Below are 25655 nucleotides of genomic sequence, written 5' to 3' on the forward strand. Positions count from 1 at the left end.
AACTCGACTTAACGGACGGTAAGGACCGCTATACAACAGACAGTGAACTGCCTGACCGTGCGCCTCCAAGGGCTGAAAGGTCACCGGGACTGGTCATCTCTTCTTCTCTCCTCCCCCTCCTCCTCCCGTCAGTCTGTTATGAAGATGTGAACTCTTCCCTCCCTCTCTCCCTCCCTTCCTCTTTCTCTCTCCGCCGTCCAGGACGCTTTGATCTTTTTTTTTTGCCCCCCCTCCTCTTATTTGCTACAAAGAGATCAAACACGACTCCCGCCTCTCGGGGATGTACGAAAGCGTGGATGTTGTGGGTTTCAGCCCCGGCCCCAGCAGCCCCAGTCCCGGCTCTTTTCTGAGCATGGACTACTACCACAGACCCCCGGGGCTCGGGCCGGAGAAAGGACTCCTGCCCGGAGTTGGAGGACTCCAGCGTCCGTTCGGAGGGTCCCTGGTGACCGGCAGACACTGGAGCGGATCCAGCCACTGTGAGTCCCGTTAAAAAATATTTAAGAAAAACTATTTTTGACGTATATGCAAAATAACTACAGGGCACCACAGTTAGTCAGTGAAGATAATTTAATTTGTTTAAAAATGACAAGGGGCTGCTGGCGGGTAAAGCCCGTGCTTATGCTTGGAAATGTGTTGTCAGCTTGGGGGGATGAATGTACGAGTTCATTGGTTCCAAGTGGGACATGCCAGCCCTTCTTCCAGTATCAGGTGCCCCGCAGCCTCGTTTTAGCCTCTTATTAACTAGATGGGAAATTAACACACCACTGCTCTACACAACATGTAGTCATTTACTCTGCCAGCCTCCTTAGCATGTTTCCCTCCTTTGATTATTTGTTCCATATAGCTACTGTGAGCGTCTGCACAATTGAAACCATACATGAAAAAATATTTATCTATGAACATGAGGATTGGATTGTTCTTTCAGAGGCAGTTTAGGACTTTTAAGTAACTATTATATTATTAGGTTTCATGTCAGATGGCTTTATTCTGCAGATCTATGTAAGTTGCTGGTTAGTTTCAGCTTGTGACTGTTGTTCCTCAGCATGCATTTTCTGTTATGACTTGGCATACTAAATAATTTTGCAGTTTGTCCCATGTTGTTTGCTGTCCAAGTGGCAGAGCCCTTTAAACTGACAAATGCTGCATTCATGTTAAGGTGGCCATTTTCATTTTAAGTCCTTTGCCATCAGGTTTTCATTGTACTTGTTTGTCTACTAGAGTTGTCATTAAAGCTGCAACTAAAATGATCTTAATAGTCAATTAATTGGTCAAGTATTTTCTCAATTAATCAAATAGTTGTTTCTTGTAAAAAGTCAGAAAATGGTGAAAAATGTCAGTCATTGTTTTCCAGAGCCAAAGATGACACTCTAAAATGTTTTGTTCTACTCACAACCTGAAGATTTTCAGTTTACTGCCCAAAAAACACATTTAAAAAGCTGAAATCAATTTAATAATGGATCAATAATGGATTATTAATGGGTTCATCTATTAATCATTGCAGCTGTAGTTGTCATAATACAAAAATTTTAAACTTTGATACAATAATAGTAAACATACAAACAAACAAACAAACAAACAAAAAAAAAAATATAAATATATACTCAATATCTCTTGTGATACCACCTCACACAGGAAAGATGGAACTGAAAAAGTCACTGAACACTTTCTGGTTTTGCTCTGCTGCAAGACAAATTTCAGAAAGGACGATAAAAACTGAACTGAGGTCTTGAATGAGGTCATTTTTTTATTAGCTACAGTACATTCAATGCTGTCAAATGTTAGTATCATATCATTTTAAATGTGATTTTGGAAAGTATCACTACTTTTGACAACCGTAGTATGTCTGCACTGTGTGTTATGCAACTTGAGGGTTTGGTTGATACTTTTTTTTTTCAATGGAGTGACTGGAATGACCTCAGTGGGTCAGCGGTCTCATTTACCAAATCTAGCCCATCCTGACCTCAGGCTTAGTGCTTCTCAGTGACTGAGAATGAGCTCAGAGTGTTTACAGCTTGTCAACATGACCTACACAGGCTTTTATTGGAGGAATAGTTTAATGCTGAGGATTTTTTTATTCTTTAATGAGTAGATTAGTAGATAATTAATCTGCTACTATTTTGTTAATTAATGAATTCATTAAAGTAATTTTTCATGCAAGATTTCTAAACATTACTTATGTATAAGCTTCTCAAACCTTTTCTTTGTCCTGTGCGATACTAAACACAAAAAAAATCTTTGCACTATTTTCCATGTTACATGGTAGTGATATATTGTTGGTCACACATGTAACATAACAGATGTTTTGTTTACTTCTACCTGAATTAACTACGAATTAAGGGGGGATACTTTATCACAAAAATGCTGCCAGTAAAAATAATTATTGTATGTTTTATGATCATTCAAGCCCCTTTGTGTGCGTGTTTTAGGTCATTATGTCATCTTCCCTATTCTGATAGTATATGTTTTAGATTCGTTAGCTTAATGGACAGTATCTGTGTGTTCTTTGGTTGTAAAGACAGAAATATTGACATTTTGTACATATGGACTTTAAAGGTAGAATCACTAGGATTTGTCCAAGCTGTTGGTAAATTATACATTGTTTTTAAAGAAAATGGTGCATATTATACCTTTAATTTTAATGCTTGTTGACCATGCTTGTTTGGTGCATACCCCAGCAAAAATCTCATGGTAATTTTTGTTAGAGCTGCACAGTTAATTGCAGTATTCTTGAAATCACAATACGGCTGAGTGCAATATCCAAACTGCAGAACCAGAACCAAATCACAAGTGCTGTAGTCCTGCAGAGATGCCCTGACCTAAAAAAAACAAAAACAAAAATGATCATTCCTACTATTTCCTACTAATCACATAGTATATCACACTAAAATCATGGCTCATGTCACAGTAGCAATAACTGTTTCTTTGCATATCATTATGCCTAATGTTAGGCATAGCTTGAGAGGTTGAAAATATGATGTTGTATATAATAATACCAAAATGATTCTGGGGTTTTGGTACAGATACCAAAAAACTGTACATTACTTTATTTAGAGAAATCTCAGTGTTTTTCTACAAAATCACCTTTTTTTAATGCAATGAAAGGAATCAAACTTTTCACATCTTAAATGTTCTTAATCACAAACATGGTTGGGAGGGTTACTTTAAAAATCGGTAACATAATCCAAGAATCACAAAATTAAAGTAATTTAACTTGATTACTTCCTGTTACTTTTAGATTACGTCAATACAAAATATGGTGAAATTGTTTAACCTAATATAGTGTTTTAGGGCTGCAACTAACAATTATTTTCATCATCACTTTATCAGTCAATTATTTTCTCAGACCTCAAAAGTATTCAGTTTACTGTGAGAGAGGAGTAAAGAAACCAGAAAATATTTACATTTAAGATGACTTTTTTTGGTTAAAAAATTACTCAAAATGATTAATTGATGAATAAATCCTGTCACAATCTTGTCAGTTTAAAAATGTCTTGTTTTGTCCTCAACTCAAAAATAATCAGTTTACTGTCAGAGAAGAGTATATAAACCAGAAAATAATCACATTCAAGAAGCTGGAATCAGAGCTTTAGGACCTTTTTTAATAATAAAAAAAGACTCAAAATATATGCCTATATATTTAATAGATGATTATTAATAGATTAATCCTTGCAGCTAAGTGTTTTATGTGTGTTGTTGTTATTAGTTTGTCCATCTGCTCCTTCCTTTGTTGAGCACGATTTATTGTTGGATTGAATAATTTAAAGACAAAAACTTCCTAAGAGTCCATGATAATGAATTGTCAACTGTGTGTGCACTGTGGATGGTAGTATATCATTCTTTAGCCTATTTTAAAGATGTAATCCCACTAATAATCCCCATATATACTACATGTATCAGTAATCTGATTATGTGTTTTTTACCTGTAACTTTGTTTTGTTTCCAGATTATGTAATCCCATTACATGTAATCTGTTACTCCCCAAGCCTGATCACAAGTAGCTGTACAACATTGGCTAAATAAAATAAAAGACTAAAAGTAGCAACATTCTGATTTAAATCAGATACTATCTGAGAAACAAATAAGAAAACAACACCAGGCATTCAGTGCCAGCTCTCACTACTTGACAGTTTTCAGTACTGGAAGCTATTAGTTTATTTCAGTCATTGCAAATATTGAGGCTCTATATCTAGCACTGATGTAAGACAGATATTTTCCACCCTGCCATTTTCTTTACCTGCTTAACATATGCAGGATCATGAGGGCCGGTGCCAGTCCCAGCATGCATTGGCTGAGAGGCATGGTACACTGAGGACAGGTTGCCCGTCTATCACAAGACTAACACACAAACACATGAACACAGGACCTCTTTGCTCTCACTCCTGTGTCACATGGTAGAGACAGTCAGCCTCAGAGTCAGACAGTAACCCATGGGTGATGACGTGGTGATGTCACTATGACATGGCCCTTGCACAGCCAAGTTAAAGCCATAAAGAGAGAGAGCACACAGTGGACTCTGGTCGGCTGGTGAGAAACAGAGGGAAAGAGAGATGTATAGAGGCGAGAGGGGAGCGCTCGTAAATTCAAGCTGTTAAGACAGGGAGGATTGCCCTCTGTGTCTGTGTGTGAGAGAGAGTGTGTGTCTTTGTGCATGACTGGAATGAAGAACGTCAAACAGGTTCAGAGGTCAAAGGCCATACACAGACGCAGGCCCGCACACACATTCAGCCTCTGCTCCAGTGACATGTAAGCAGTGGATGGGGGATAGTGGTTCACTCTATCTTTGTGTGTGTGTGTGTGTGTGTGTGTGTGTGTGTTTGGGTGTGATCCAGAGCAATGACTCACTGACAATTGGGAAGTGACCTACATCTCTCCCTCTCTTTATTTCTCCTTCTATCTGCCTCTTTCTTTCCTGTGTCAGCTGCCCAGTCATCACTTCCCCGCACTGAATGACCTCTCTTTCTGTCTGTTGGACACTCACACACACACACACACACACACACACACACACACACACACACACACACACAGTGACGCACTTGCGCACACACATTCACTCAAATTCGCAGTTTGTCTGGGAATGTGAGGGTATACTGACCAAGTTTGACCTGAGTGTGAGTGTGTGAAAAGGGGAGGAGGTGGATTGCTGTTTGGATGTCTTCATTTCTGTGTGTGTGTGTGTGTGTGTGTGTGTGTGTGTGTGTGTGTGTGTGTGTGTGTGTGTGTGTGTGTGGGATCACACTGTCATCAGATAAATGATAAAAGAGTGGCAGTGGGAAGCTGATCAGTAATTCATTCGTTCTTGAATCTTCAGGCATGGCATGTCTTTGTGTTTGACTGTGTCACATCTTTTGTATTTATTGGAGACAGGAAAAGAATATTCACCTTCACTGCTAATCATGTACCAATTTCTAATTCTGAGTAAGTGCACAGTCCTTCAACTTCAATACCACATTAATCTAACAGCTCTGCAGAGATAAAGTTTGTTGTTTTTGTTTTAGTGTATTTGCATTCTCCTCTTATGTGACTTATTGGCAGGACCATCAAAATGAAACAAACTGCATAAGTTTCCTCTTAATATACCAGCGGGGTTGGGAGGGTTACTTTAAAGATGTATTCCAGTACAGTTAGTAATTACTTGTAATGCTTATTTTCATCATCAATTAATCAGTCGATAATTTCCTCAATCAATCGTTTAATTGTTTGGTCCATGAAATGTCAGAGAACAGTGGAAAATGCTGATCAGAGCTCAAAGTGATGTCCTCAAATGTCTTGTTTTGTCCACAACTCAAAAATATTCAGTTTTTTGTCAGAAGGAGTAAAGAAACCAGAAAATATTCACATTTAAGAAGCTGAAATTAGAGAATTTGGACTTGTCAGTTGAAAAATAGGTCCAAACACATGGAGCACATATATGTTTCTGACTATATATATATATGTATGTATATATATATATATATATATATATATATATATATATATATATATATATATATATATATATATATATAATTTTTTTTTTTTTTTTTTTTTTTTTTTTAATCTGTAACTATAACGGAATACAGTTACCTTTTTTCTTTCCAGATTATGTAATATTTTTATATGTAACCTATTACTCCTCAAGTCTGTTCCACACACAGTCAGGGAGTGTTTTGGACCTGATAATGATCAGAGTCCTGTAATACTGAGTGTTTGTTAATACTGAATCCTCTCTAATGTTTATGTTGACTTAAGTGACACTAAAACTGCAACCTGAAAATGAGATATGACAGAACTGAATTCATCCTGAAAGAAACTTTTATGCTAGGGACAAAATGAATACTGGTTTCATGAGAAGCTACAATAAAATTACTTAAGATTAGTTTTATCATTTTAAATTTGAATTATCATTAAAAGGGTGAAAAACCCAGGGTAAATTCTCCAGCAGTTATCAGCATCTCCCTGATGCAGACGCAGCAGCAACGTGGGTTTGTTTAGTTTCAGTGAAAATACTGACATGACAAAGGGCAGGATGCCATTTAAAAATCTGAGAGGTTGGTGTAAATTTTCTCAGTGTGTGTATCAGTAGACAAATTGATGAAATGGCTCACTAAGTATGGCACACGTTATTCCTCAGTAGCTATTTGAGCTAAATACTGGTCCTGCCTCAAAATTATTAAATTGATAAGCGAAAATTATTGATGATATGAATGAAAATTTAACTGGGAGAATGTGTCTCCCAAAACTGAATGCAATTGGCCATTTCATTATCAATTAATCTACAGATTATTTTCTTGATTACTTTTGGTCTGTTTGGTTGTTTTATGTTTAAAATAAAGCTGAATTTTCACTGGAAAATAATACAAAAATGGTGGCCTGGTCACTTGGTTGAGCACACACCCCGTGTACTGAGGCTGTGGTAGATATCTCTTTAACAACTCTGGTTACATCAGGCCGGTGTGAGCAAATCAACGAGCAGTCACTGCTTTTTGGCAATATTGGATTTACAGGATTGTTGCAAACTTGACTTGTCAGGTATTACTTAATTTGATCAGAGACACACCCGTCTGGTTGTTGCATGTAAATATGGTCTCTCGTTGGATTTCCACTATACTTTCCACTAATTACGCCCTATATCATGATATGTATTAATACTAGAACAGCCAAGGTGGTCATTTTGATGATTTTCAAATTTATATGTGCAATAACTTAATTGAATTAAATAATACAATGCTGCTGGTTCCTGACTTTTCCTAAAAGTGTCTGTATTTTCATTTAAAATGTTTTTTAATTTATAAATTACACAAAAGACAAACAAAATGTGATAAAATTGACCTATTTCTGTCATACTGACCACACAGAAATTGACAGTTGTATTGTTACTTTTTGCACAGTTGGAGATGCATCTTGGTTGCTTAGCAACTATCATCATCTCTGTCAATAAAACTTCACAAGTGGTCTCGATTTCCAATTTCCCAATATTCAAATACAAAGCTTTCTGTGTCAGCATCATCTTTTAACTCATTGAACTTTTGTATTAAAGCTCTCAAATCTTTTTGGTTTTATTTTTGTCTTCGATTCCAGCTTTTTCCCATAGGCTAGGATTTTTTTTTGTGATTGTCCTAGATGGAAGTTTGTTATTATTATGTCAAAATAACATGTTTATAATCTAAAAAAAAAAAAAAGTTTAACTGTTTCTCACTCGGAGTAAGTCTAGATTAATCTAAAATTTGAATCGGTTCACTGAAGGATGTTATCCTACACAAAAATACTGCTGTGACTATATGCAATCATTACCTGTTACTACACATGATGGCATGTATATTGATAAATATATAAATACAATTTAAAGTTTACATTTGTTATTTCATTTAAAAAACGATAAATTAACAGAATAAATCTCCTGTTTATCATGAGAGATAAAAGAGTTTAGAAAGGTCAAAGATCAAAATGACAGCTTATGTCCATTCTAGTAGATATGGAATTCTGGCACTTCTAGTGTTAACACTGACGTTGTAGTAAAATGGCACACAGTGATGAAGGAGGTTGTGTACATATTGCCCTTCCCTAGATGAAGGTGAATGTGGAACAGGGGACGAGTCATGTGTTTGTCCAAGATTGGTAGTTGACTGTATGTGTGGTTATTAGTTTGGTTCTGGAGAAAATCATAAGCAGTGATGACGGCTGTCAGTCGGGTTCAACAGTGCGTCTACAAAAATCATGATGAAGAACATCTGTCTATGTTTCATTAACTGTCCGGGGAGAAGAATTCAGTGTTGTGATCAGAGCATGCTCTCTATTCAGGAACTGCTGGCTGGCATAAAGCCAGGATTGCCTGGGGAGACCATTTAACAGTTTTTTACATCAGATTTGGAAAAGGGCTCACCCCAGCACTGGCTAACATTTAACATTGTCACTACTGGATTTAAACCAAACTGACCCGAGGACATAGATCGGCTGCCATGCCCAGGAGTAAAGATGGCCTCAATGTTAATAGGTTTTAACCATGCATTATTTGTAGCACATGCCAGAGTAAAACTCAAGCGTATAATTAATGTAGGCATTAATGCATATTAAGTTAACCTTAACATTAGACTTTTATACAGTTACTTGTCTGTCTGCACTGAATATGTATAATTTGTTACGACATAGTTTTTCCCTTGACAAATGTAAGGCAGATGCAGATGTCAACAAATTGTGGTACGTGTACCACTGGTGGTACATCAGCACCCTCTAGTGGTATGCAGAGGAATGTCAAAATATTTTTTAAAATGACTTAATTAATTAAAATTATAAAATGCTATCAAAATGCTATAAATTTCTAAATGTGAATACATAAGATAGATCACCGAAATGTAATTGAAAATGACTTCTATCTTTTCTGTATTCTTTCCATTATCAGTTTGCTACATAGTCACAGTCATGCACGTAGCGCACACATGCGTCATCTATGATTACTGGTGGTTTCAAGATAAACTGTGATGGCAAGATAGTAAGTAGAGGTAAAACACAGAGCCTGAAAATGAATGGTTCAAAAACACTGCAATTGAGGCTCCAAACTAGAACTGTTCTGAAGAGAAGTGCAGATCAGGGAGGGAATATTTTGAACAGCAATGTTGAAAATGAAGTGGATGACCAGTGAAGTGTCCACAGCAACCAATAGCACCAAACAGTGCAAAAAAGTAGAGAGATATAACTGAAGTTACTTCAGTTGAAGCAGGACTTTAGGAATAAACCTGCTGCCTGCATGAACTGTCCATAGGTGAATAGGGTGGGCTCACAATACTGCATTTTAACAATGGTCATAATGGTGGCACTTGTAAAGTCATATATAAGACAGTACAAGTACACGGTGTAAAAAATTTGAGAAACATCGGTGTACAATATTTTGTTTCATGGAAATGCATGCAGTGAAATGCAGAGTGGAATAAAGGAAGAAAGGCTAACTTTTGAGCAGGAACGGCAGCTCTTGTTCTGTTTCTGGTGGAAGGAAGCTCCAGAAAAGATTTGAGGAGACAAGCCTTATATAATGAGCCCTTTTATTAAGTGATGTCAGCCAACAGACCCTAGTTGTGGCCAGTGACTGGAATCTGTTGCATTCAGTTAAAGAGCAAAAAAATCTTTCAGATTCTGGTTTTTGGTTGTGATACTGCTTCCCCTGTTTGTTTGTGTTAATCACTCATAAGACAAGAAAAACACTTATTTAGTTATATAGTATGACTACTAACTGTATTTAGAGATGCACAAATTGCAGTGTTCTAGCCTGATTCCCATTTCCAATATTTTTAAGGTTCTGACCTGCAGATTCTGATTTTGGCTGCTTCAGATTTTCAATCTTTCTAAGAACTATCATTGACAGAATACATAAACATTTTTGTAACTTTTCTTTAATGTAAAATTGGATGTTCATAATTAAACACTAACTATGAAATAACTTTTACATTTTCTCTAAAAGTGCTCTAGGTTACAGCCTGGCCTTATTAAGATTATGTACCAGAGGGAGCATGATCTTGCAAAATCTGAAATGGAACGTGATCTCATGTGGAAATAGGTGTAAACAAACTGGAGACAGACTTGATGCAATAGTTTGCTGTTGTGAAGCTTTGCAGCGAGAAAAACAGACGCAGAAGTTAGTCTGGATGAGAAAATGTTTGAGGAGATTCAGGAGGTGAGATTTTAACTGTCAGTCTGTGAGCAGTAGTCTGCTGCTGATTAATGTTAGCCTAAAAAGGTAGAAAGTTTGTGGTTGTTCGGCAAAACCGTCTCTCCTTGTAGACTGTATGTCTGCTCTTTGTCCTGTTTTTGGAATCTATTGTTAACATTGACTTCATGCAAGCATGTGTTTAGAGTGTGTTTGGCAGTGAACAGCACTGTTGCGGCTGTGACATAAATGTCTGTGTCGCTGCTCATATGATGTGAGCATTCGTTTGAATTTGACTGGTACAGAATCAGATATGTGGTGCTGAACAGCCTGTTCCAGTCTCTGGCCGGTCGAAAGCGCGAGTTGAAAATATCAAATTTAAGCAAAAAGTGAATTGCTTTGCAAAATGTGTGGGGAGGACCGTGGGGAGCAGTGGGACAGAGGCGGCGCTCGCTGACAGACAGCTGTTGCACCTTGGGCAGCTCTGGAGGAGAGAGCTGGGGGCAGAGCCGGAGCTTCTCGAGGAATAAACACCGTGTCATGTTGGATTCTGTTCTGAGCTGACCTACTTTACTGTATGAACACACAGACGTATAGGGAGGAGAGGGAGAAAAGAGAAGGGACTGGAGGGAAATAACAGAAACAACTAGGGGTACAACTGTCAGCAGATGTTGCTGAAGTTACAGTAAACATCACAATCTTATGATCTATTCAAGCATGTCCAGTTTGTCAATTAAAACACTTAAAATGCTCAAAATAATGGTCAGGATCTCATTCATTTCCACTTTTACAACCCATGGCACATCCTGTCTTTTCTCTGTCTTGTTTTACTCATCAGAGATTGAGGATTTATTACTTTAAAAAGGTATCACGACAGTAATACTGTATTTCACGCTATGATTTATGACCCTATGATCACATGCGGGCTGAACCATGGGGGGCAACCCATACAGGCCAACTGTGATACGTTACACCCCTAGAAACAACCAGAGTCCATTGAGCATGCTGCCCAGTCAGAGGCTGCTCTGAACTCAGACACACTGGTGCTGCTTGAGGTGGAAATTTACTTCACCATCAGTGCAAACACACCAACATTTATCCATAACAACTATCAGACCGTTAATGAAGAGTACAACACTTACATTTTGGTATACTGTCAAACACTATGTATGACCTAAACAAATTTAATATAAATGCATGTATAATAATATAAATTTACTGAGATTTGTACTGCCCATTTGAAGCATAATATGGATGCTTTATATAGCAAAAAAGTTTTATTTCCCTACATTTTATCATCATGGGAAAAAGGATTTGTCTAAAAACATTGCTACTCTGGTATGATCCAAGTCTCCTAGAGCCCCAACATGCCAAGCTGACTTTTTAGCCTGAATCTGCACTGCAGATCCTGGAGCCATGTTCACGTGTGTGCTCACACTGTCTGAACTGAGTGTGTGTGGTGTGATGGTGTGCGGACACTGAATTTTCATTTTTGTATGAACTATCTCTTTAAATAATGGACCTGCACTGGTGGTTAATTTCATGCTTTAACTTTGTGACTTGTGTTACAAAACTTTCAACCTCTGCAGCACCAGTACTGCGTGAAAATCAGGGCTGTACATTAACTTTTTTTGCACAGTGCATTTTTGTGCAATGACAATAAATCTGACCTTCCCTTTCACCTTGGGAAAGCTTAGAGAGGAGATCCTGACAGTGATAACAGAGGCAGAGGAGGTGGCCACACTGATTGAACACTGATACACCCAACCACAACTAAGCACAGCTGCACTGTAACTTCAACAAGACTTGGCTGTGCTCAGGCGCAGCAGTGCTTCGAGCTCAACGCTAACGTCAGCATGCTTACACACTGATGGTCCGGTTGTTTCGTCCTCGCCAGGGTTAGATTGACAGCTTTTCACACTGGCCCAAACAAACCACACAAATACTGTAATTACAGCAGAATGATACTTTATATCTTAAAATGAGTTTCTTTAAATAATATTTAGTCAAATGACGGTAGATGTATAAAAAATTGGGTCACTTCACATTATGTTTTCTGAGATGAATTTATATGAACATTATTATCTTTATCTGATTAAAGGGGGAGGATATCCTCCTCCCTAGTCATATTGTTAAAGATGAGTCACCAGTATCACATTCTGTTTAAATACCTTATCCCTCATCTCAACAAAAAGAAAATCTTTCTCAAAATCGAACCCTACAGCTAAAGCTGTGCATTTTTGGGGGGGAACTTTGCCGTCTGCGCAGGTTCTGCACACTAAAGCAGAAGTGGGAAGCAATAGGAAGAGATTAACAAATGCACAGATGAAAACTGAGTAAGACACTTAGAAATGGGAGGGGAGAGAGAGAGAGGGGGGGGGGAACAGAGAAGTTTAAAAGAGGTCAGACAGTGCTGAAGGGGACTGTTGGTTAGTGTATCTGTGAGAAGAGAGCAAAGACAAATAGAGGAGAGATGGAGAGAGGGGAAGATGGAGGGATGGTATGATGGCTGAAGAGGAGGAGGAGGATCTGTTCTCTTTATTTCTCTCTCCCTCTCTATGTAAACAGAGCAGACCAGCAGAGGGGAGTTCAGTCTCCTTCATAGTGGAATGTCTGGTATGGCTACTAAAGCAGGGGGAGGGGAGAAGAGTGTGTGTGTGTGTGTGTGTGTGTGTGTGTGTGTGTGTGTGTGTGTGTGTGTGTGTGTGTGTGTGTGTGTGTGTGTGTGTGTGTGTGTGTGTGTGTGTGTGTGTGTGTGTGTGTGTGTGTGTGTGTGTGTGTTAGGTTAGAGGTTAGTGGAGGCCAAATGAGAGTAGGAGAGGCAGGGAAGTTGTGCATGGTCCTGGTATCGTAATCTCAAGGGTCAAAACCTGAAAATGTGTCATTGTCTGTCTTTGTCAGGCCGCTGAACTAGAATAAAACAACCATTTTGACAAAAATGAACCTGGACACTGAATAAGGAGTGGGATGTTATGGTTTAGTTGCTGCGTAGTCGCTGATGTGCAGCTGACTCCTCCACTGCTGCCTGGACTGACATGATGAAATTACATAAGGGACTAGAAGGGCACACGGAGAGACCTCTGGCAAGGCCAATACCTATCTCATAGGGCTGGGCAATATTTCATAAAAATCAATATTTGTAGGCCATTCCGCCATATATATCTCAATAGTTGGGCTGCCCGATATGGTAAAAATATGGTAAAAAAAAAAAGTCATATTATTGTTATTTTGACAAAAAATGTGATTGAGATATGCAATGATTATAGGAAATTATAGTTTTTGCTTTGCAATTTTTATTTTAAAAAATAAATAAATAAATAAAATACAATCATGATGAGGTGACTAGAGGTAACTAGGTAACTCTAGAGAACAAGATTTTTAGGCAAGGGCATATATGCAGCACTACAGCATCCTCCTTATAATGCTGTTTTCACATGCATTTTTAATTTGTTTAAAAATGCAATTTGGTTCTGGTTGTGTGATTTGGATGTTGCACTTATTGGCCATATTGCAATTTTGATGCAATTGTGATTAATTATGCAGTCCTGCTCAATAGACACATTTTCTCTGAATTAACATACTGTACATTCTGATACAAACATACAGTGATCTTATAGAAAATAGAAAATGAGCACAATTAAACATCTACAGCAGTAAAATGCAACATGCAGCAGTAATATTCATCAAAAACATCATACAATAGTAAAACACTGACAGGGACCATTTTACTGCACAATGAATAATGTTACATTTACTTTTGACACTTTCAGTAAATTTTGCTATAATATTTACTTGCTTTTACCGTAGTTAAGTTTAGAATGCAGAACTTGACTTGTAGTGGAATATTTTATTTTCAGTGAGAGGTCTTAGTACTTTTGTTAAGTATGTTATTGGATGAACCTTCCCCTTTAAGGAACGAGGGCTTCTGGGTAACCTATGTGATGTAGGTCTAGAGGCATTTGTTGTGAAAGTGAGCCAGGTAATTATTAGTGTATAGCTAACTCTGTTACAGTTAGGGAGCTGTGCATTGTCCGTGTCAAATAAACAAATAAACATTGTTAGCTGCTTGATCCAGACTAAAGACAATTAAAAAAGCCTTAAACCAGACGTCTTCCAGATACTTATCAGAGCTGGAAGCTAGTGGGGTGGCAGACGCCACCAGATGATCGATTTTTGCGTACCTGTAGCTGCTAAATAGTTAGCTAAGGTAGCATTTCACAGACCAGCTCTGCTGCGAAGAGTAAAGGAAGATGCAAACAGGGACATTGTTTCTTTTCTCTGGCAGCAAATATAAAACACAGCCCTTCAGTAGCCATTATCCTAAAACCTGAGCTGATCTACACACTTTACGGCTGACTGAAGTAAAGTAACTGCCCCTCAGCAGTGACCAGTGGAAATACTGAAAACTATAATCTGACCACATGGTCATTTGCCGTATGGGACATTAATTCATACTTGAATAAAATCTGACCTATTTTAATTGCATGGGTCAGTGAAACAAATTCTATGTCTCTGGTGTCTTTGCTAACTTTGTGAAGAGTTACAGGCAAGACTGTAAGTTCAGATCAGACCTGATTTTCACCACACCAAACTAATATAGAGTTTAGATTGTATTAGATTTTAATGGCAAAAATGGCACCCCCTCAGTGCAGACAGTGCAGCATAAACTTGATTTCAAACAGGATAAAGCATTGTTAAAGAACTCGCTCAGATGTCAAGAAATGTCACAGGTATGAGAGTCAGTGAAAGAAAAAGCTTTTCAGAAAAAAAAAAAGACTTGATTTCTTGGAAACCAGCAATGGCAAGGAAGAAGAAATATGTTCATCCACCCCCAGTTCTGACAAAAACACTGTGCTTGTACCATAAGAAGTTGTGCAGTCAGTCTTGTATGGGACCAGATTCCAAGACTATGATGATGGTCAGAAACGTCACTTTGTAACCAAAAGCACAACTGCAATTTTGTACAGCCACCTGAAACATCACAAAAAGGCCAGAAAAACATCAGGGGAAAATCCCAGTTGCATAACCACTTAAACATACAGCAGCGGCAATAAAAAGATGACAGAGGTCATGACTTATTTTCTCAGTGAAGCAATATAGTTTGATCACCACTGCAAAGCAACAGATTAATGCTTTTTTCAATAGTCAAAAGCTCTCAGTCATTGAATTTCATGTTTGATGCAGTTGCATGATCTGTCTGTTTGAAGTGTGTGGCTTACAGGTTCATAATATATTATAAGACAATATGATTGCAATAAACAAAAAAAAATGGTGGTCCTAAAAGTTGTAGGACAAAGTTTTCAATTAAGAGTCAAAATTCTGCAGTTCTGTAGATGGACAGTTTTTAAATAGTTGTACTTTTTCTCATGTTTGTCTATTCTAGCAGTCTTTCATTCAAATCAAACATGATACTGTCCAAGAGAGTGTCATTACAAAGGTTACACACAAACTGCTGTTAAAACATAAATGCGACACATCAACATACTTTGGAGCTCACTATGCCCCTGGATGAACTGACCTACTAGTCTCTGTTGCATTGTTCAGTTTGTGTTGGCACATTTTTGTGTGAGCCTGAGACACAACAAACAGCAGTCATCTAATAAATAAAACAACAATTTATCATGCCTATGTTTTGCCTACATAAAGGAATAGTTTGACATTTTGGGAAACCTAACTTTCTAGAGTCTGTACCTGGCCAAAAAATCATCTGACACGTAATGTGTTGTTTTCACACTTACGTTTTTGCCTCTATTCAAGAGAGGAGATATTCAGTGAGCTTTTTCCAGGTGGGCAGGCAGCCAGCCAGCCAGACTGGCTGTTTCCAGTAATTCCTACCTGGCTGCTGGTGGTAGCTTCATATTTACCAAACAAACATGACACTGGTATCAATCTTCTCATTTAACTCCATGTTAATAAATTTATTGCAATATATTGTTTCTATGCCATTTTTTCCTTCTGGATACTGAATCTGATACCTGAAATTGAGCTTTGAACTGAATTTGAATAGAACTTTGTCCTGATCAATACCTAAAATAGATTACTGCACAAGTAACTGAAATATTATCAAAATTGCAATATATATAAAATGATCACTGGTCTTTTTGAGGTGCTGGCACTGACAGTAAGACACAAACATGGAAAAACGCTGCACATTCAGAGCTCGTTTTCAGTAAAACGGAACTATGAGTGTGCAGAACTTTTTCTCGTTTTGACAAAAATGATAATTTCCACTAATCATGAATCATATCACAAATGCAAAATTTGCCAAAATAATTGTAACGTGTTCTTTTTTTTTTTTTAACATGTCAGGCATCCCCGCTTTGTCATGGTTGTATGGTCTGGCTGTGATTTAGATAAAAAAAAAAAAAGGCATACAGGATGCCGCTGGGCTAATAAATGATGTGATATTGGATCGTTGCATTGACTAGCATTTCAGGCTGCATTGGAGGCATCTCTGTTACTGGAACTACCCGTGGTCTCCAAAATCTTGTATAGTATCATTTGGTGCATGAAAGCTAGCGTAAGGTGAAGACCATAGAGGATGGTCCTCTCTGCCTCGAAACTGTACCCTAAAATCCTCAGCTCATTTGGTTTTGTTAGTCAGCTCCTTTGGCAACTATTGTTTTACAGTACACATTTACAGTGGAGCTAAACATTGCCCTGTATGACTGTTAGCTGTATCCATTCACCTGACTCAACTCTTCTCCAGTCTTGCACCCAGTAAATAATAAAACTTCGTCCAAATCTTACTACAACTCAAGTAAAATACAAAGCAGAGAGATACTGAAGTCTTGACAAAAATGTATGTTAATTGCACTCTGACTAAATGTAAATGTCACTGATTTTCCTCCCTCTGTCTGCCCTGCAGCCATAGAGACTGAAAGCACGAGCTCAGGGGAGGACCTGCTCGTCCCCAGCCCCCCCTCACCGCCTCCTCCGCCCCGCATCTACAAGCCCTGCTTTGTATGTCAGGACAAATCTTCAGGATACCACTATGGAGTCAGCGCCTGCGAGGGTTGTAAGGTAGACAGCTAAACATACGCATGAGCTAAACTTACACTACACAACACACATTACTACACTCATTCTGGGTAACTGGGACATGTATGTGAACAGATGCAAGCTACAGCTAGAAAACGGGATTTAAAAATAGTTACGTGAGATGCTGGGTATTTGCATAATGTGTAAGCAAAGAGGTCACGACCTTTGCACCTCCCCTAGGATGTGTAAGCCTCTTTGCGTCATCTAATCCTACACACACACACACAATTAGTATCTGCTTTGATATCTGTGTTTGGGGCTTTGTGTGCTTGTTGTGAAGCTCACGTCCTGTTAGACCATCTACTACCCTGCTACCAGCAGCCCATCAACAATAAATAACATGCTCCTTAAGTTAAGTTGTGATGAATTAGATGAAAGTGTTAGAGACAGAAGGTCACAGCTGTACATGGACAACGTTATTCTTTATACAACAGTACCCTCTGTTGACCAGGGGGGACTGTTGCAACTTGAGTTTTGATGTATGTGCTGTAGCGTAGATTTTAATTGATCTTAAATTACTTCTAAACTCTGATAAGACTAAATGCATGCTGTTCTCTAGAAAACAGACAGTTCCACTGACATGAATATTACCACATCTTTTACGTTGTTTTTGTCATGTCACATCCTTTTGTTGTCTTCGTCTTGGTCTCTTCCATCATTTTTGTCTTGTTGTGTACTGTTACATTGTTTTCATCTTGTTGCATCATTTTCATCTGTTACACCTTTTACATTTTGTTCTCTTATGTCCGTTACATTCAATTTTTTGTCATGTTCCGTGTTTTAAGTAATTTTCATCCTGTTACGTCTTTTGTTTGATTTGATTTTTTTCCATCTTATTATGTTGTTTTTGTCTTGTTGCATCATTTTCTTCAGTTTTCAGTTTTATTTGGTGACATCTACATTGTTTTTTCATGTCACATCTTTGAAGTAATTTTCGTCCCATTACATCTTTTGTCTTATTATGTGTTTTTGCATCTTGTTACATTTTTTTCATCATTTTTGTCTTGTTTGTTCTGTCATTTTCTTCTTGTGTCTTTTATGTTGTTTTTGTCTTGTTATGTCTTTTGTAACGTTTTCCTCCTGTTACACCTTTTTACGTTGTTTTTGTTTTGCATTAAAGTAAGAGTTGAAAGTACAGATATTTGTTTTCAAATGTAGGGAATTAAAGTAAAAAGTTGTCACAAAAAGAAATACTTAACTAAAGTACAGGTACCTGAACAATCTACTAAAGTACAAGAACAAAGTATTTCTACTTAGTAACTTACCATCTTTGCTTATAAATAACTTGGTTTTTACCTTGACAAGAAACTGGACTTAATATATATGCCTAATAGAAATAAGGCAGGTTTTACTCAAAACTGTTCAGTCAACCTTTTTATGTTATAGACGATGGTGATGTAATTTATATGCCCTCTGCTGCCTCTACTCTTAAACCACTCAGTGCAGTCTACCGTCCGTCCAGGTTCACAGCTCAGGTCGGCTTTAGAACTCATCATTGTGTTCTACTGGCAGTGAGAAGAGAACAGCACTATATTCTATTTATGTACAGAGCACTGATTGGAAAACTTCCTTGGTACCTCACAGGTCTTTTCAGCAATCGATTATCGTCGCACTGCACAAGGTTCCAAGACTATCTGGTCCTCTAAAATCATCTTGTTAATTCTGAGATGGGGAAACTGACTTTTGAATTTAATGCTCCACACAAGTGGAACAACCTGCAAAATGTTCTAAAATTAAACAGGCTAATCTCTTTTAATCAGTTTTTGACTATCATAGAGCAGTGTGAAGGCATTTGTTTCTTGTGTTCATGTCTTTGGCCTCTTGTGTGTTTTTGTTCTTCAGATTGTTCTTGTGAAAGAGAGCCTGCTGTCAGTGGCCCTCTCTGTTTAAATAAAGGTTTGATGATGATGATTGTTGGGAATAACACAATTTTGGTTCCAAGGCATCGAGGTTGTCCCTGTGTTAGTTGCGGGTTTTTAACAAAAGCATCGACTTCAAATGTCATGTCATGATAGTGCTGTGTTGTATTCTGTTCAGTCATTTACCCCCTGTTTCTCTGTGTCAGGGTTTCTTTCGAAGGAGCATCCAGAAGAACATGGTGTACACATGTCACAGAGACAAAGTCTGTGTCATAAACAAGGTGACGAGGAACCGGTGTCAATCCTGTCGGCTGCAGAAATGCCTCGATGTTGGCATGTCTAAGGAGTGTGAGTACAGTGTATTGGATTCAGTTCAGTTGTATGTGTTGGTAGGGGATGGAGGGGTGTAGACAGGGATACTGAAGATACTTTGCTGCAAAGGTTTAATGTTTGCTTTATATTATTTTTATGGTCGGTAATAAAGCAGAGCACAGCACAGTAAAGCTCATTTTACACTGGACAAAAGACCCACTAACACCCGCTAACGTCTGGCTTTTTTTCTTCAGTGGGAAAGGGTCCAATCGGCACATTCTTCACAATAAGAGTCCCCCGTTCTTTTGTTTTCTAAAAGCTTTTATTATGGAGCAGGAAAATTAGAAAATGTTTGGTTTTCATCATTGCATTAACAAACATGAGCTGAATCTCAGATTTATAGCGTACATCAGGAAAAAAAACAGGCAAAAGGGTCCACTGGCAATGGGAAAAGTGTCAGTCGCCTGTTCTTTTTTAATTATATCCCTTTACTGTAATACAGCCTTTAACACCAGGAAGACAATTGGATAGGTAGAATAATGTGCTTTTATAATAATCTTAGTTTTATGATTGATTTTTTAATGAAAATATTGTCCCTTTAAACTAGTCCTAGATTTCCCCCAATTCAATCAGATTTGAACAAAACCATGATTTAATCAGGCGTGTTGTGATGCCTTTTAACCTTGATATTTGTCTCCCTCTTGTGGTCTTTCTGAGTTAATACACCCCCTACACGACTGCCACCATCACCTTGTAGTAACAAGCCCCTTGCATTACTATATATGTGCTTTTTTCAGATTTCCCTGCCTGGCTTCATTCATGTAATTGCAGGATTAGAGAACAGAACAGCCAAATTAATGCACCGCAGGCCATTATGTTCCCTGATATGCATGACAGTTCAAAAAACAGTTTTTGTACTTCATTTTCATTAAAGAATAACACAAAGTAATTGATAGAAGAAGTGTTTATGGGACCTTTAGAAAAAAAATCGATATCATTTACATGTAATATTGTTTGTATTGTATTTGATATGTTAGCCATTTATGAAAACTCAAAAAAAACAAAACAAATATTGCATAGCACATTTTTTGTTTGTTTCCTTTTTCAAACAGAAACCTTTTCAATTCACTTTGTGGGCAGGATACACCATACAGATAAAGATAGCTAAGCAACTGTTTTAGTGAAAATGAATTTAAAAGACAATTATTAATCTTGCTAACTGTTTGCAACAACCATGTGATTATAATTAGGCTGCATATATATATAAAAAAACACAAATATCCTGATTGCTACTCTAAATTTAGATTGACAGATGACATTTCAGTGTCAAAGAGAGAAAGACAGTAAGTGCATGACTTTTCTGTGTAATATTCACTTCTAAAGCAATAGGCAGCATGTCAAAACACCTGTGTACATACGCACTGCAGTTACTCACATTCACTCAGATTGACACACTTCTGCCTGTGTAGTGCGTCCGATGTGTGCCACATGCATATATGTTGATTCAGTGTGATCACTAGAGTTTGACTGCCAGCCATCTTCAAGTGCAGTAGATAGAACAGCAGAGGTGACTGAGGGAGAAAAGTGGTACGTGGCTAAGAAGAAGCAGGCACCCTTTTCATCTTATCTGAGTTTGCAGGCCTGTTTATTAGGGTTGTCGCCAACTATGATTTTTTTCTCACTATGAACATAGTGCACCACACCGAATTCCTATATCCATCTATATGAATATGTTTCACGTATTAACGCCTTTCACCATCACCTGTGACACAAAAACATCAGATTTTCACACAGTTAGAGAAAGTAAAAGTGAATAAAGGGTTTATTTCAACCAAACCAAAGTTGGTGGTTGTTGGAACAGTGGAAAAATGAACTGGAGTTTTATTTTGTTTCTGTGGAGTTTGAATGAAGCTGAAGATGATTTTTTTCAAAAGGGTGTCTGGTGAGTTTGTGAGAGCAAGAAATCTTCTCTTTCTAGTTAAACAGAATGGATCATACTCTGTAGGTCTGGGTATCTGTGCTCAATACCTTTAAGATCTCAATCGAATCAACCAGTATCAATCAAACCTTCCTCAGTCAAACGATACCTGCTTTCAGTCCATTTTATACCCAGACCACTGTAAGTGTGCTTCAGTTTAAGTATGTGATCAGCCCACTACCATAACTTACAGCTATATACAGTCTGTGGTAGTGAATTGAGGTGGCAGTTCAGCGAGATGCCACTAAATCAAAATAAACGGTATTGAATGAAGTACTCTGTATGTATCGGTATTGCTACAGGTATTGCAGTTTTTTAAACACAGCCCAGCCCGAGCACTCTCACTGTCGCAGTCCTTTCCATGATGTTATCAGACAGAGAATCACAATCTGAGCCTGTCAACGAGCACAAGTAAACAAACAGGTGTCACCTATCCTGCATGCTTTGTGGTGCGCCTGGATGAGGTGGCTGCTGCAGCACGTCACACTGCGCTCTGTTTTTATCACTCTTCTCTGCCTTTATCACGGTTAGTTTTGTGGTTTGTAGTGATTTAGAGACTGTTTGTAAAGATTACAGCCTGTCATGCTGTTGCATTGCTCTGTTTACAGTGAGGCAGATAAAAAACAAGAGCTGAAACTTATCTACCGACCACTCGTTTCCTCTTCTTTGATCAGTTAACCACAGGCTCATGTTATCACAAGCATTTCTTTTTTCAATATCATGGGGACAGTTTTGACAGGCTGAGTAATACTCTGCTTAAGTAAACTGACTTCTGTTTGTAAAACTGAGGAAGTGCCCCCTTCAGTGGTTACCGTAAAGCTTCAAAACACTAGATTTACAAGAAAGTACAGTCCAGTGGGAAGCATAAATATACACAAAGGATTTCAATATACTCCTGTTATTGCACTCATCAATCTAAATCTAACTTTGACAGAGCTGCATCCTTGTCTTGGATTTTTTTTTTGTGACCAAGTTTTTATTGTTCTTTCTTTGTTCACTTTGGAGGTTACAATCCATATAAACATGCCATAAACGAATTTGATTGTACATAGCTCATGTACTTATTTGGGCAATTGTATAAACCGTAAGTTGCTTTTCATTCATATACTGCCATAAAATAAAGCAAAATACCATAAATAAATAAATAAATACTATAATATCTATGTACTCAGGATAAGACACATGATAAGAACCACTGCTCATAAATTTTACTTTGCGCTCTTGTCACCCTAATCCATCGTTCTTTTAAGATGTAAAATTATATTTGCATCTTACGTATTTGTTAAATTCCCTCCTACAGTCTTCATTCATTCTTTTTTCCTACTGGAAATAATATTGCAGGACATATTCAAATGAACATATATGGGGTTTACAATATTTCATGGAACTACAATTAACTCATAATCTAATCTAAATAAATAAAGGTGATATCAGTACAATGAAGAAAAATGTCTTGATTGATGTTCAGTGCTGCTTAAGCTCCTGAGCTGAATCCCATCTCTCCTTCCACCGTCAGTGGTGCGAAATGACAGAATGAAGAAGAAGAAGGAGGAGAAGAGGCAGGGGGAGGCAGAGGTCTATGTCCTGTCAGCAGACACTGAGCAGATGATCGAAAGAGTTCGCCGTGCCCATCAGGACACATTTCCCTCCCTCTGTCAGCTGGGAAAATACACCACGGTACACCCCACACACAATTATTTTAATCCCAAAAATACAGATCACAGCTTCAAACATCTTGAACATACATGTCAGTACTTTAAGGGTGTTTCCTTCAGCTTAATAGAAAAATCTGTGTCTCTATGCCTTCTTTTCTGTACGTGACCCCAACCTGCAGAGCAACAGCTCCGAGCACCGTGTCTCTCTGGATGTCAGTCTATGGGACAAATTCAGTGAGCTGTCCACTAAATGCATCATTAAGACAGTGGAGTTTGCCAAGCAGCTGCCTGGCTTCACAACGTTAACCATCGCTGACCAGATCACGCTGCTCAAAGCCGCCTGCCTCGACATATTGGTGAGTTTATCACTTTTGCTGCTAATGAAAAATCTACCACATGTGGCAAAATGCACAGTTGTGACACAGCAGACAGTTGTGTAGAAAAAGAAATCACCTGTAAATGTTTCATCTCATGAAGTATGCTTTTTTTTCTGCCGCTTTTTCCTAGATTCTGAGGATCTGCACGCGCTACACCCCAGACCAGGACACCATGACCTTCTCCGACGGCTTGACTCTGAACCGCACCCAGATGCACAATGCCGGGTTCGGACCACTCACAGACCTCGTGTTCTCCTTCGCCAACCAGCTGCTCCCACTGGAGATGGATGATGCAGAAACAGGATTACTCAGCGCCATCTGCCTGCTCTGTGGAGGTACTGCACTCAATTTCATAGCCATATGGAATTAAGTAAACAACAAAAGAAAATCATAAAGTGTCTTTAGGAGATGGAGATGATGTGGATAGATTCCTATCTGTGAACTTAGCTTGTTGCTTTGGCTGTGTGTGCACAGATCGTCAGGACCTGGAGGAGTCAGAGAAGGTGGATGTTCTTCAGGAGCCAATTGTCGAAGCCTTGAAGGTTTGACACTCAATTATTATTATTATAGGATTCAGTATAGTTTTACTTGCAGTTTAGTAATTTATAGAAAAACTGAAAATCTGAGAATGAAGGCTTTGGTTTACAAAATGTAATAAGTCTGCTATTATTGTATAAGAAGGGATTAAGGTAATTATATACATACATATATACATATTATAATGATGCGTCACAGGTAGAGTAACATGGATTCACAAGATCATGTGAGAATCCATCTTGTCAGGCTTCAGTTTATCCATTTGTGTCTGCACCAAATGTGCCAAAATGTTTCTTACATTGTATTTTTATCGAGCAGTAATAGGATGACAAAGTGAGGAATTAAACAAAAGTAAAATAAAGTTGGATTGTCCAGAATTTACAGAAACATTTTAATTTGTCCAAAGGAAAAACTACTCCTGAACAAAGTAGAAAGATGACAGAACAGTGAACAAAAGTGTCAGTACTCTCAAACATCAGTGCTTAATAACATTCAGGAGGGAATATTATAATATTGTACATGAATAGATGCTTTGCCAAATAATTGCATACTTATAACCAGATACTTGTCCTCCATGTCTTCATGTGTGTGCATAGATCTATGTGAGGAGGAGGAGGCCTGATAAACCGTGTATGTTCCCCAAGATACTGATGAAGATTACTGACCTCAGGAGCATCAGTGTGAAGGGTAAGACACACACACACACACACAGCTGCTCTGAAGCAAATTCTTATCAACTGCGTTGGCATGACAGTAAAATATTGGCAACAAAAAAAGAAAGGAAGAAGGAAAAAAAAGACATAACTCGACAGTCATGTCATACTTGCTGCTCTGAGTTTCTCTTTTTGATAGAAATACTTTTTAGTTGCTAATGATTTTTAGCTACTTTCACTGTTTTTGTTTTTTCATGCTCTATCCTGTAACGACTGCAGGTAGTTGTTTGGACCATACAATCTCAGAAATTGTTGAAAAATTCCGAAAGTTGAAAGATGACGTCCTCAGATGTCTTTTTTGTCCACAGCCCAAACATATCCAGTTAACTGTCAGAGAGGAGTAAAGAAGCCAGAAAATATTCACGTTTAAGAATTTGACTTTTTTGTAAAAAAAAAAAAATTACTTACACAGATAATCAATTAACAAAATAGTTGCCAGTTAATTCAGTAATTGAAGAATAACCAATTAATTGATTAATTGTTGCAGCAGGTGTCAGATTTTGAAACATCAAACTTTGTTTTCCTTAAATTTGTCTCCATTCTGTAGAATTCTGTCATGAAACATAATTGTAGTTGTTTATTGCACAGTAACATCCGATTTAAACATTTTAAGCATATACATGTATATAAATAAGTCATTTAGCACCTCTGTAACGTGCTGGAAAAGCTTGAAAAGTGCTTGAATTTGACTTGAGAAAATGTGCAGGAAACGCAGCCTGTTTCTCTTACTCTGAATTTTCTCTCTCTGCCTCTTTCTCACAGGAGCAGAGCGAGTGATCACACTGAAGATGGAGATACCCGGTTCGATGCCTCCTCTCATCCAGGAGATGCTGGAGAACTCTGAGGGACTGGAGGGGCACGGAGCTGGAGGAGGGAAAGGAGGAGGAGGATGTGGAGGAAAAGGCAGAGGAGGAGGAGGAGGAGGAGGAGGAGGCAGAGAAGAGGAAGAAAAAGATCCTGGAAGCTGTCTGTCGCCCAAATCAGTTCCCTCCCCCAGCCCGAGCCCTGCGCCTTGCTCCCCCTCTTCTCTCTCCCCCTCCACCTGATGTTTTACACGGCCTCG

General features: G+C 38.2%; 1 protein-coding gene across 1 annotated transcript; it reads left to right on the forward strand.

The window, feature by feature from the left end:
• LOC146310127 (retinoic acid receptor alpha-A-like) lies at window positions 1-25655 on the forward strand. Its single transcript, XM_084745269.1, has 9 exons — window positions 1-479; window positions 16989-17143; window positions 19227-19368; window positions 22827-22987; window positions 23145-23321; window positions 23473-23677; window positions 23817-23884; window positions 24476-24566; window positions 25355-25655. Exons 1-9 carry the CDS (start codon window positions 281-283, stop codon window positions 25636-25638), a joined length of 1482 nt encoding a protein of 493 aa, XP_084601395.1. The 5' UTR covers window positions 1-280; the 3' UTR covers window positions 25639-25655.

The sequence above is a fragment of the Lutjanus erythropterus genome, chromosome 19 (assembly GCF_056507025.1).
Source record: "Lutjanus erythropterus isolate fLutEry1 chromosome 19, fLutEry1.hap2, whole genome shotgun sequence".
NCBI classification, from domain to species: domain Eukaryota; kingdom Metazoa; phylum Chordata; class Actinopteri; order Lutjaniformes; family Lutjanidae; genus Lutjanus; species Lutjanus erythropterus.

Bases quoted from the DNA above. Each gene is read 5' to 3' on its own strand.
- LOC146310127 (XM_084745269.1), top strand. From the start codon at position 281: ATGTACGAAAGCGTGGATGTTGTGGGTTTCAGCCCCGGCCCCAGCAGC. The intron at 23,678-23,816 runs GTACTGCACTCA...GTGTGTGCACAG, and splicing joins CATCTGCCTGCTCTGTGGAG to ATCGTCAGGACCTGGAGGAG. The intron at 23,885-24,475 runs GTTTGACACTCA...GTGTGTGCATAG, and splicing joins CAATTGTCGAAGCCTTGAAG to ATCTATGTGAGGAGGAGGAG.